At 43.6% G+C, this 13,736-nt stretch overlaps 1 protein-coding gene across 2 annotated transcripts in view; it reads right to left on the minus strand.

Moving 5' to 3' along the window:
- The window catches only part of GYG1 (glycogenin 1), a 37,767-nt gene that overhangs the window by 14,990 nt on the left and 9,041 nt on the right, over positions 1–13,736 (minus strand). For both annotated transcript variants that reach the window (XM_027092782.1, XM_027092783.1), the window contains exon 5: positions 2,551–2,677. In XM_027092782.1, the coding sequence (XP_026948583.1) occupies positions 2,551–2,677 (127 nt within the window). The remainder of the gene's footprint in view (positions 1–2,550; positions 2,678–13,736) is intronic.

Here is a 13,736-nt window from a genome sequence, read left to right on the forward strand (position 1 = left end):
ACTTTGGTAGTAAGGTGAACGTCAGAGGGAGTCCCAATGAACCACAGGGGAAATGGGGCCACGTTACATGAAAAACACGAATTTTTAAACTCTATGTCCACGCCGTTTGGGAGCTGAGCCCAGCAGGGAGGGTATCAGATTCACGTCTCCCCAGCATAGTTGTCTCAGCACACAGGCTCACCGGGCAGACTTGAGTGGAATGAGGTGTAGAAATGCTCACACCACTAATGAGTCTATCTCCTCTGCACGCTCACCATTTTGCTGACTCAGCTGAATCTAGTCAATTAAATTAAGCGACTGCACTCTTACAGACTAATTCAGTTCTAGAAGGTCAAGCTACCACGGTCTGCAGGCAGGCTGTTCAAACTGGCAGGGTTAGTTACGAGGCAATAAGGATCATAAAGAATTTCAGGCCCAGAGAGACTATTATACTTAGTGAAGTAAATCAGACAGAGAAAAACAAATACTCTATGTTATCACTCATATGTGGACTCTAAAAAAATAATACAGATGAATCTATATCCAAAAGAGAAACAGACCCACAGACACAGAAAACAAACTCATGGCTACCAAAGGGGAAAGGGGAGGTGGAGGGACAAATAGGAATTTAGGATTAACAGATACAAACTACTACACATCAAAAAGATTAGCAACAAGGATATACTGTACAGCACAGAGGATCATACTCACTATCTTGTAATAACCTACATTGGAATACAATCTGCAAAAAAAGTAACTGAATCACTCTGCTGTACATCTGAAACTGAAAAAAAAAAGAAAAAAAGAGTCAGGCCACACTTCCAAGCAAGACAGGCTTGTACTTTAGAAGGCCGAGGACCAGAGGAGAAAATAATGCTTCTCCTATATTCTATCCCATGATAGTGAATCCCATTCTGTTTGCTTTACACAGACCACAGCTGGTATGTTTGAGAGTCTGCCTGTTTTGTGTTGGAAAGGGAAGAGAATCAAGAGTCTGTAACATGTCAGAGACATATGCCAAGACAACAGGGAGGGAGGAGAGAACACAAGATACTTGTCCTCTTTATCCGGGGGACGTTGACAGAGTCTACCCACAAAAGAACTGAAAAAGAAACATTTCTGCCACAGAAAGCCAGGCATGCTCGTTAACGGTGGGGCAAGGCTTCTAGAGGGGGACTTCGGATAACGAAATAGGAAGAGTGAGAGGCCCTTTGCTTTCTGCTCACTCAGCCGTGTGCCCATGCGGGATGGAGATCAGAGAGCCCAGCCCCACTCAGCGAAGAGCGTCGCTGCTCACGGCTGTGTCTCAGGATCCATCTGACAGCTTGGCCTCCGCTCACGAAACCTGAATCATCTTCTTGGTTCCACACAAATGAGTCAAAGGCTAAAGGACAGGGCCCAGGCCCTCACCGTGAGACAAGCGCTGTTACTAGGCTCTATCAGTTGCTGAATTAGAAATGCACCAGGAACGGTGCAAAATAAGCATGTTGTCCAAAACATACGTCCACCGAGCATTTTGTGTGTATGAACTCACTCCACCCTGACAGCCCAACGAGGAAGGGACTATTTCCCGCCTCATTCTGCACGCCAGCAGACCTGAGGCCCAGAACCTAAGCCACACGGTAGGGAAATGGCAGGGTGAGGACGCGTGTCCTGCCTCTCTGGCTGAGGGCTCACTCGTATTGCTAGACCACCTTCCGAACAGAGAGGACCCGTCACTTGCTACCTACTAAGGGTAGGCCAGGCTCTCTTTTTACCTCTTCACATGAATGCCTCACAATCACCTCTGGAGGACACTGAGGCAGAGGGCTGAGCAGCAAAGCCCAAGGTCCACTACACTGCAAGTTCAGGAACTAGTGAGCACCCAGGAAGTGGCTTCTCCAGGATGTCAAGTGAGGCAGTCCAGCTCCACAGGCCCTGCTACTGACCTTGACACCACATGGCTGCTAGCATCTTGTGTCATCTGCACTACAACCACGGAGGGAGCTGTTCACACCCTCCTCCTCTGACAGAGCTGAGGCTCAGCAGGTGGTATGAGGCAGAGGCTGAGTTTGTCAGCAGTCAGTGTTCTTTTTTTTTTTGTGGTACGCGGGCCTCTCACTGTCGTGGCCTCTCCCGTTGCGGAGCACAGGCTCTGGACGCGCAGGCTCAGCGGCCATGGCTCACGGGCGCAGCCGCTCCGCGGCATGTGGGATCTTCCCAGACCGGGGCATGAACCCATGTCCCCTGCATTGGCAGGCGGACTCTCAACCACTGCGCCACCAGGGAAGCCCCCAGTCAGTGTTCTTGATCACGACACACAGATGATTCATCAGAGGGCCAGGCCCCCCAGGAACCGAGTGGAACCTTTTCCCACGGGCAGCTAAGTGCCCTCTGGGTTACTCCAAACATAAAGTGATGAATAACATCAAGGCCTCCTCCCATTACAGCCAAGTTTCTTCCAAGAAAAAAAGACTTCCCCCAAAGCATTCACCTGTTATTGCCCAAAGAATGACAAGGCACCCCAAAAATCTTAAACCCCACCCCCTTGCCCTCACCAGCCCCCAAGACAGTTAAACCCTTTGCACTTACGCTTTAAATGCTGGGAGGTAGGAGTATATAGAAACGCTGCTTAGGTTATAAATAAATGGCAGGTGTTTTCTGATATCTGCTGTTGCCCAGCTGCCAAAAAACGTGTTCAGTAAACCCTGGTCCCCACCTGGAAGAAAAAAATGCATTACAGTCACATACTTCAAGGACGGGTCAACAATTTTATAGGAATACATAACTGGACCTTTACAAACAGGTACTAATTCCCTTTTTTTTTTTTTTTTTGGCCACACCGCACAGCTTGTGGGATTTTAGTTCCCTGACCAGGGACTGAACTGGGCCCTCAGCAGTGAGAACACGGACTCCTAACCACTGGACTGCCAGAGAATTCCCACTAATTCTATTTTTAAAATAATAAATTCCGTGTTAGACCTCCTAAGGATATTTTAGCGGGTGGCCATTTCCCTAAGTTAATTCATTAACTGAACAAATATTGGTTGAGCAGCTACTATGTGCCAGACACTGCACCAGGCACCGGACAGTCAACCGTGAACAGCGACACGGTCATCATGTCTATGACTGTCTGGGTGGAGTGGGGGTGGGAGGCACTGCTATCAGCGAATCAAGAGTCAACAACACCATCGCACACGGGGATGAGGGCAGTGAAGGAGAGTACCGGCTGCTACGAGGCACGTGCAAGTGGCCTGAGGCCAGGTCTAATGGGCCGGGAAGGCTTCCACAAGGAAGCTGTATTTCGGCCGAGATCTGAGGGGGACACAGGAGGGCTTGACAAATGCAGGTGGAGAGAAGGAGGGCCGACGGTGCTCCAGGCAGAACACACAGCACCACAGACCTGAGGTGGGCGGGACATGCAGCTACAGAAGGAAGACCTGGAAGGCGGCCTGGGTGAGTGGACTGCAGAGCAGGGCGGGGGTCGCCTGGCACCAGGCGAGTCTCTGAGAGGCAGGCACCGACTAGACCACACTGGGCTCGGATTTTAGACTTCATCCCCAGTTAAAGATTTTAGACTTTATGTTAAGAGCAATGGGACAGAAAAAGAAGTCAAAAGCAAAAGAGGGCCAACTGGGATAACTCAGTTTGGGATAAACTCGAACTGTTTCTGGAGCCCCCAGCGTCGACGGAAGGCTGATGGACGGCAGGCCACGTCACCCCAGCACACCCTCCTGCTGCCGACCACGCCTCCGGGCAGGTGGAGGTCAGTCCTCACTGGGCCAGGGTCAGGGTCGGCCACTAGCACACTGCACAGTGCTTGCTCAGACCTGGGGGAAAGTGAGGGCCACGGCCATGCATTCAAAAGAATTAAAAACAATAAAAACCAAAACAGCTAAGTATCTGACCTAAATCATAACTATACAAGTAACCAAACAGTCACCAAGCCATCTGAAAACACATTCCCCCACGTAGCCCACGTGCTTCCCGTCTTAGGCTTATGAGATTTCAGGAAACACGCCCAGAACCAGTCTCCCGTGCAGCGGAACAACAGCTCGGGATTGTGGGTGTGTGTATGTGTGTGTACATGTGTGTAGGGGGGCGGGTGACAGGCAAGGAGAACCCTGCTCTTTCAAAGTATGAGGCTGGTATACTGCACAGTTACTTCCCTCCTTGGTCTGCTCTGCCCTGAGACCTAGTTTCCTTTCTAAACATACAGCAGGTCCAACTGGCTGTCATTATTATTTGGTTTTTCTTGGTTTTGAAAGAGACTTTAAAAATCTGGAGAGGTATTTAGTGTTTGGAACTAAGCAGTAAGATTGGGGCATTAGGTTTAAAGTCCAAATGTACCTTACCTATCCTCTGTGTAGCCCATCCTTTCCAAATACCCTTGATCAACTCTATGGATCAAAGGCATTCACTGAACAAATGTCCATGGGGTGACCCTTCTGTATGAGGAGGCTCTGACAGGTCCACATTCCTCAAGGGACAAATAGCTCAACAGAGGATCAAGGTTTCACCCTTGAAAATTCTGAAGGACAATAAGGATGGCATCAGGATATGCTTTACTTGTTCAGCTACACAGAAGATTTTAGCTACACAGACAAATTAACGTATTTTGAGACATAAAATTTTAAGCCAAAACACGATACCACTCATCAGAGGCTGACTTTGGATCCTATGAAGTCCCCCAGATGTGGGCACAGACACTGATGGCTGAGGTACAGAAGCCTAAAGCCTTACTATAACAATTTCCTTTTATACATAAACATCAAAATAATGGTTGCGGAACTCTTCATAGCAGCTTTATAGGTAATATTGCAAAATTGGAAAGAGCCGAAGCGTCCCTCCACAGGTTTATGAGTGTGACACCTCCGTACAACTGAATATTACTCAGCAATAAGGAGGCACAGATCATTGATAACGCAGCAACTTACACGGATCTCAAGAGAATTATGCTGAGTGAAAAACTCCCTTCCTGCAAGCTTACATACTGTTATGATTCCATTTGTACAACATCCTTCACATGACCATATTATGAAGACAGAGAACAGATCTGTGGTTGCCAGCAGTGAGGGAGGGGGAGAGGGAGAGTGGAGGCCACGGCTACAAAAGGGTAGCAAGAGGGACCCCTGTGACGGAACAGTTCTGTACCTTGATGGTGGTGGTGGTCACACCAATCTACACATGTGAAAAAATTGCATGGAAAACATATACACACACACAGACGCCAATGAATACATGTAAAATTGGTGAAGTCTGAATACGATTGGTGGGCTGTATCAATGTATCAATTCCTGTTGTGGAATTACAGTTATACAAGATGTTACCACTGGGGGAAACTGGGTGAAGGGTATATGGGGTCTCTCTATACTGTTTTTTACAACTGCATTGTAAATCTACAATTCTCTCAAAATAAAAAGTTTCTTTAAAAGTCTGAGGATTAATGTAGCTAAAATGCAAAATACCATCAAGAACTGTTAAGTCATTAGATTCTAGATTCCACAAGGACAGAGATTATGGCTCTTTTTGCTTACCACTGTAATTCTAGCAGGTAGCAGAATGCCTTACAAATGGGTAAGTTATTTGTAGAATGAATGCAAGAACCGTGAAGATGTTTGTTAACAGCAGAAAAGTTGAAAGCTTTAATATTCCACCACAGAGGAATGGTTAGTACACTGTGCTACTCATCACTCCCTGAATATTATTCAGCCATTAAAACCAGTGGTTTTAAAGACCACTGCATAATATACAGATATACAATGACATATAACATGATTGTAACTAAGAACATAAACATTCCTACTAGAAGAAAATAACAGTAATTGTGTGAGGGGACTGGTGATAACAGATGTTCCCTCCCCCTGACTTTTCCTTAATATTGTTATGTTATTTTTGTAATTCTAAAATATTAATAATACAATTGGGGCAAGAATGAGAATTGTGCCAAGATCGTTTCTTTCCAAACATTTGCACTTATTTATTTTCATTATGAAATATATTATCAAAAGAAAAATGTAAGTGTAGGTTACAAAGCATACTAATAATAACACTACACATCCCCAATATCCAACTAAAAAACTCAAACATTACCAATACTGGTTAAATTCTCTGTGCGGGCTCCCTAATCCCATCTCAGAGCCCCCCACCCCAGAAGTAACTACTTATCATGAATTTTGTTTGTAATTATCTTGATTTCCTTTATCGCATGTGTGTATCTCCAGACAATATATGTATTTCCACTTGTTTTTGAACTTTGTAAAACTGGGCATCACATATGTATTTTTTCTACTACTTGTTTTTTCCTGCCACATTTTAAAGACCTTTTGAAAATGAAGCATTTCCACTTAAAATGACCACCGACCTCATGTAATGCAGTGAAGAAATCTAATTCCATGACGTTGGAATAGTAGTTGTAAAGCAGAACTTCCCAGTCTGACAGGGTGAGCCTGAGAAACAGGAGTCAGAGCTGTTGATCCCTCAGAGCCCCTGGCTGGCCAGCCTGTTCCCTTTGACCCTCAGGTACCCTACAAATACCATCAGTCCCTCGGCCGTGTGCCACGGCGGGGCTGAGTGGCACTGGTAGGACAGGAAACAAGCAAGAAGTGGAAGAGGCAGGGCAGGAGACGTGTGCCTCAACGGTACACGTTCCACTGGCAAATCCTTCAACACTCAACAAGGACCCTGCCTCTATAGGGCACAGAACATACAGACCGTGAAACTTCCATGGCCACTGACCTCATCATTATGTGACTACGAAGGGTGACCATTTAGCCAAAAATTGTGGATTAAAAATAGAATTAAACACCACCTAGAAGTCTGTGGCTTCTTAAATAATGTTTAAATTCAGCATTCTAACCGTCTTTTTCCAAATACACAAGTCTACGTCTCAAAGTCAGGCAAAACAACGTTTTCGTTTCACTAAAAACAATCTGTGTGGTGTTATCAATATCCTCTCTTTAAAAGTCCCTAAATTAGAGCACAATTTAAAGCAGAATGCAAATCTAAGCACATCTGTGCTACAACACATACAAGGATGTCATGAAGGCTGCTGCGTTTTCACTACGAAAACCCCAGGACTTTTGCCCAGTACATTCTGGTCAGGCTTCCAGAGGCAGCTTTATTTATTGTGACAGGTTAAGACACTTTTAATCTCAATCAGCTCAGAAGCAACAAGCATGATAGCAGACATGCCAGCAGCTGTGATCCAGCAGGCAAGGGTGTGGCAACACAGGTGAGAGACAGATAGGAAATGGAACAAGAGACACACGGCACCTGTTTTGCAACCAAAAGCTAATATCAGATTCCGTATCTTCCTTCCCCCAGGCTGGCCAAGAGCCAGTAATAACCTTACAACCACCCGGTATTTTCCAGGTCTTTTGACCAGAGTCATGAACTTGGTAAACATGGACATATCACAGTATTTATCAGAAACGGTGGCCATTATTTTATGAGACAGAAATGGAGTTGAGTGCTGTTTTTTAAATCTGTGCACTTGTTCAATGCTTATGTAGTCTGTGTGCTTTTCCACAGTTTGTTGGCAGCCGGCTTGCCTACTGTGGATAGCAGGGAGGGTGGGTCAACTTTGGTTTAAACATGAACCCTAGTTTCTCAGCCCCAAGGAAATGGTCCCCTCAAAGCAAAGTTTAGGATCCAGGAGCAGGGGAATCACCTGGGAGCCTGCTAGAAATGCAGAATGGTAAGCCCCACCCCAGACCTACAGAATCGGAATCCGTATTTGAATCCCCAGGTGATGTGTTTGCATATTAAACTCTGAGTAGCACTGGTCTAGAGTCTTTTAGAGAATGACTCCTTTTTTATTTGATTATATCAGAGAATATAACTCTCAGAAATGTCATTTATACAGAAAATGTCTGAGGATATAGAAATTAGGTGTAGGCATGATAGGATGATGAATAAGACAGGTTCCAGCTCTCAAATGGTTCTCAATCTAATCAGGGGGTAGAGGAACATAAACCAAGCAAAAGTAATTTAAAGCAAAATGTGCTTAATACTATAAGAGAGGTATAGACAAGCGCCGAAATGAAAATGTGACTCACACCTTAACACTGACTTCCTATAATATGCTTGGCAAGTATCATCACTGCGGCCTCCAGACAGCATGCCAAGTCTACTAAGTTACAGTTCGTGAACGGTCCAGCGCGTGGGGATATTTCCATGAGGTTTACTAAGGATCAGCGGATTAAGCCCAGGTGCCTCATGGGAATCCAGGTAGTTGGAGCTCTGGTCTCAGCATCACTGCATCTCACTGGCCTCAATCCATTTAAGCCAAGAACCACCGATTTATTTTACCATTTCATGTTACAGCTTTTGTTTCTCACCTTTAAAAATATATATTTTAATAATCAAGCTATTAAATAATAATATAGATGCAAGGGAACACTTATTTGTGGTTTAAATTTCACTTTCTCAGTTTAAGGCAGGTCCTCCTAGTCTAGAGTCTCTTAGCACTCTGCATTTTTCAGAATCATGGTGACATAATTAATTGTACGGTCTCATAAAATATGTACAAGCTTTATAGAGGCAGGGATACAATCTGTATTATTTACCAGTCTATTCCTAGCCCTTAAACTTAGTATCTTCACCAGATTAGGAGCTCAAATGATTTTTTTAAATACTACAGGAATGGATTATAGAAATAAAGACAAGAGTAATCATTTCTAAGAATACTTCCAGACCCACAAAACAATATGAGACTATCAACTGTGCTGCTGATTTAAAAAGACAAAGTAACTCAGAGACAGAGAGAACAAACTAATGGTTGCCACTGGGGAGAGGAAAAGGGAGGGCGGCAAGACAGGGGTAGGGGATTAAGAGGTACAAACTACTATGTATTAAATAAATAAGCTACAAGCATATACTGTACAGCACAGGGAATACAGCCAATATTTTATGATAACTGTAAGTGGAGTATAACCTTTAAAAATTGTGAATCACTATGTTGTACACCTGATACATAATACGGTGAATCGACTATATCTCATTAATAAAATAAAATGCATCCAATAGTTTAACAATTAAAAAAAGACAAAATATTTCTAGACATTCCAGTTTAGCAGGGAGGAACAGCAGCTGTAGAGATAGAAGACATAAGCTTCCGTGTCTTCATTTCTAAAATGAGGAATTTATCAGCTGCTGTCTCTACTTATTCAGGGGAATGAATTTTAAGTAATTAATCTGTAATAAATCCAGTGTAATAGAGATTTTCCTGTATCCCGTATCATTCTCTGATACATTTTCGTGACTGCTGCAGTGTGGGGTAATTGCGAGGGAAGGGACAAAACGACACTCACATAACCCAGCCACAGCATCAACTGTCTGGTCCAGACCTGGCTCTGCCACCAGCTCAGGGATACTGGGCAAGTGGCTGTCCTAACTGTATCAACACTGGGTGCCCAGTAGTAGCTATACAGCAGGCCTTCAATAGATATCTGTTGAATTAATATATTAATAAGTAAATGAATGACTACTTCACAGAACTGTTGAGGAATAAATGAAGAAGTAAAATGACCAGCCTAAGAGCCTATAACACTTTAGTCCTTCCCACCATCTCTATTTCTCACAAGGTTCATGATCTCTTCTGGTTACAAGGCTAGAAAGAAACAGATGGCTAAAAAAAAAAAAAATACTCAAGGGTACAATGAGATAAAAATAGCTCTTAACATAAAACTTGTGTGTACTCATTTATTTTGCTACTACATGTTATGACTTTTGCTTTTCATCTTTACTTATTCAAGATACTACCCAAACTATCAATTAAACGATAGAAATGCAAGAGAAGAGAGTAATTTTCAAAGCAACTGATAAAATAGTTTAAGGGCCACAAGCAGTCTAGTGTGTGGGCAGCTGGAAAAGCTTACCACGAGCACCTGTCAGAGTGGAACCTATCAAGTCAGGGAACCAGGTGAGACACACCTGAATGTCTGCGCTCATTTGGTTTGAACAAGACAAGTACTATCTGGGAATACCTCTCTCCTTCATTCCTTTTTTGGGCAGATCCAGCTTGAATCCAAACTAATTGCAAAGATTAGGGAAGGTAGCACTGGGGTCAATTTTACACTTTAATAGATAGCACCGCCAAATATTTTCTGTTAAAAATTATTTTAAAACTTTACTGTAGGGCTTCCCTGGTGGTGCAGTGGTTGAGAGTCCGCCTGCCGATGCAGGGGACACGGGTTCGTGCCCCGGTCCGGGAAGATCCCACGTGCCGTGGAGCGGCTGGGCCCATGAGCCACGGCTGCTGAGCCTGCACATCCGGAGCCTGTGCTCCGCAACGGGAGAGGCCACAACAGTGAGAGGCCCGCGTACCGAAAAAAAAAAAAAAAAATCACTTTACTGTACTCTCCTGGTTTATTATATTTCCAAGCACAGGAAAAAAATGTTCAGTTTAAGGGTCTCAGTGACCACTTAAATTAGAATATGTAACACACAGTTTTAATGACCTCACAGAGGATCTTAGGTTCTGCTGAAAGAAAACCATAACTAATATTCTATCACCAATTTACTCTGTCCTATTTTTTTTTGAAAACTCAACTACAGACCAAAATTTCATTATTCCAGAAAAAAAAAGTTTCGAGTATTTAGGTTACACTAATGAATTCCAAGATTTTAAAAAAATGGTTACTTCAAGTTGGAAAATATGAATTCCTCTTTTTTTACTTAGGTTTTTAAAACTAACATATGCAAATGAAATTTAATAGACAGCAATTTTCAAGCACTAAACTCTTCAACTGTACAGGCACCTGTAATTTAGGATACCTTGGAGTCACAGGGCGAAAGGAAATAAATCTCAACTTGCATCCAGATTGATTTCGTCAAATGAGGAATCAAGGGGATCACATGAGTACGTGGAGGCAAGACTGCTGACTAGTACCTACGAAACCTTGACCTCTTGCCTTCTCACTGCTAAATCCTGAAGTTGACCTTATCTTGTCACAGTCTATAAAATGTTAGTGTATGTATTTCCCAATAGCTGTTGTACAACTCTTCAGGAAACATGTAACTTCGGTTATGAAGTGCGTGCCAAGATAGTTTGCAAATATTAACAGTATAGGAAACTTAGACACTTCATTGTGGGAAATTAAATGCCAGCCGTAAGTTAGGTATGAAGTCACTAGTTTGAAATTCTAACACTCTAGATATTGAGGAAGGAAAAAAGAGATGTCAAGGTACCTAGCATGATCTGCCATGTTAGGATTATTCTCTTGGCCAGAGGCGAGGGTGCGGTGTGATTAGAGCGCTGGTGATGAGAAGCCTGACAAGCCACATTCTTTCACATTAGAAGGGCTGCAGAAGCAGCTGCAGATACTCAGCCATCAGAGGCCCGGTGGCTCGTCAGTGGACACCAGATCCCATCAGTTCTCGATGCATGTATACAGGAGATTAAGCAGGACTTGCAAGACATTCAGACTGAGACAGTCATCTGCGAATAGGTTTTCTTTAGTATCAGTCTAAAAATGCTGGGACTTAAGACCCCCTGTTCAGTAAAACTGGGGGTGGGAGACGGTGGGGAGATACTGTGCATATGAGAAAATGTACGGTAAGGTGAAAGGAAACACCTGAAAGCGCTCATCTCCGTGCCTATGGCATGACATCTACACAAGACAGGGCACTGCATTGAGAGCCTGAAGCAAAGCAAGCAAAGCACCAGAAAAGGATGTAGCTTACAAAGAAATATTTTATTAAGTGTAAGTCCAACAAGTCTTCATGTCACACAGATATGGATTCAACAGGATGGTAAATCCCTTCACAGAGGAGCACGCTCCCATGGTACGCAGCGCGCTTTCTTTGATGAGTAGGTAAAGCTTCTCCGGAACACATCAAGCGAAAAAACATTTCATTTAACAGCCGCTGCTTTATTTTTCAGTTGAATTTAAACACTATATTGAGAATAACCAAAAGTTCCTATCTGCATAGTTGAATTTTCAACTGCTTCAACTAAGCATTTCTACTAACAGAAAAAATTCCAATCCTTAGCCACCAAGGAGCCAGTACATGGAATACCTTACAGAAGGGCCAGCTGCTGGAAACCCTGCTGCTGAATAACGAACGTGCTAGCAGGCACAGGCTCTCCCACTTGTTTCAGATTCTGGCTGCAAGAGCAGAAAGTGCTTTCTAGTTAAGCACTTTTCACATGGTCTTGCTTCTTAACAACGAATTCATCAACTCCTCTAGTACCTCTTGGTTCTAGAACAAGGTACACGATCCAGGTTGGTCTCAGCCAGCTAATTAATTCGTTTTATACTCTGAAACTGTAACCTGGGTAATTGGTCACGGCACGCTACTGTTGGGTATCCGAACTCTTATCTTGCAACAATAAAATCAAATCCTCCTTAGGCAATTGCAGTCGTGTGGATTTTAGGCAGCTGGACCTACTTTAGAAAGTGACTCACTTACTGGAGCTGAGAATTTACACGGAATTTCTGGCAGGGTTACACTACTTCCTTTACATTTAACGACAGGAGGTGAAGAAAGCCACACGCTGACGCTTCAGCCACAGTCGGAAGGTTAAGACTTAAGGTTAGTGGACTTCCGCTAAAAATACTCCTATCTCCCTTCTGTGCAAAGGTAACGATTTTCATGCGAGCAGCAGAAATAAGGAATACATGTTTTGAACTAACATACCAATACAGCTTTCATTCCTTATACGAAAGGAAAGTAGGAGCTAAAAAAAAGCCAGGAAAGTGAAGAAGTGACATTGGGCCGTAACCACAGTGATCACTCAACACATTATTTCTTAAGGTTGCTTAAAGTAAGAAGGCGTTTCTTGTCGGACGCTACCATTCATGACGGTTCAGAAACTCCGGTTCACTGCTTTAGGGCATGTAACGACTTGACATAGAGCAGATTTTCTCACTACTGACATCCTGAGCCAGATGATTCTTTGGTGCAGGGGCTGTCCATGCATTGCACGATGTTTAGCAGCAGCCCTGGCCTCCACTCACGAGATGCCAGTAGAGCCCTCTCCACTCACTTGTGACCACCAACAGAGTCTCCAGACATTGCCAAAAGCCCCCTGGGGGACCAAATTACCCCAGGGTCAGCACTACTGCTGTAGAGTACAAACTAACCAAACAGTGAAGCAAGACTGAGACTTAAATTTCTTTGTTCTTTTCAAGGACATTTCAAAGAGCTGCATATCCCAAATCCTCAAAACACGAAACAGAATTCAATTTCTGGGAACAGCAACAACACAATTTCACGTATAACTAAAAATGTTCTAATTTCCAATCTCTTAATTTCAGCAATCGGACAAACGATTAGATGTACTCTTTTAATTCGGAAAGTTTAGATTTGAAATTTTGATTTTTAACTTTACAACTAGTTAATGGAAATGAGTCCTCATATCTGTACCCAGGGCTGAACCTTGGGTCAACTGAGGATGGCTGTTCCTGCTAGTTTAGAAAGATCTACTCACTTCAGATCTCATATCTGCTCTTGGAGAGGGAAGGGAAAGGAAAGAAGCCTCTGGCACCTGGTGTCTGGCTCAGGCCTCTGGCCACCCCCATGTTCCTCACCTGGGCGTCTGTCACAACGTCAAGTATCTAACAGTGAGTCACTGCTGAGAGGGCATCTCCTTAGTGCAAATCCTTCTTCGTAGATACAACTGGGTCTCTTCTTGATTCAAAAGATTCTGAACATTAGTTTTTAAAAGAGCTTATTTTGCATGCTAACCATCGGTATTGTCTTGTTGTGTGTGATTTACTGTTGTTGTTAAAAAAAAGTGGCTTAGGGCTTCCCTGGTGGCACAGTGGTTG

Source organism: Aethalodelphis obliquidens, unplaced genomic scaffold (assembly GCF_003676395.1).
Source record: "Aethalodelphis obliquidens isolate GAN/ISIS:26980383/991018 unplaced genomic scaffold, ASM367639v1 scaffold81, whole genome shotgun sequence".
Lineage (NCBI taxonomy): Eukaryota > Metazoa > Chordata > Mammalia > Artiodactyla > Delphinidae > Aethalodelphis > Aethalodelphis obliquidens.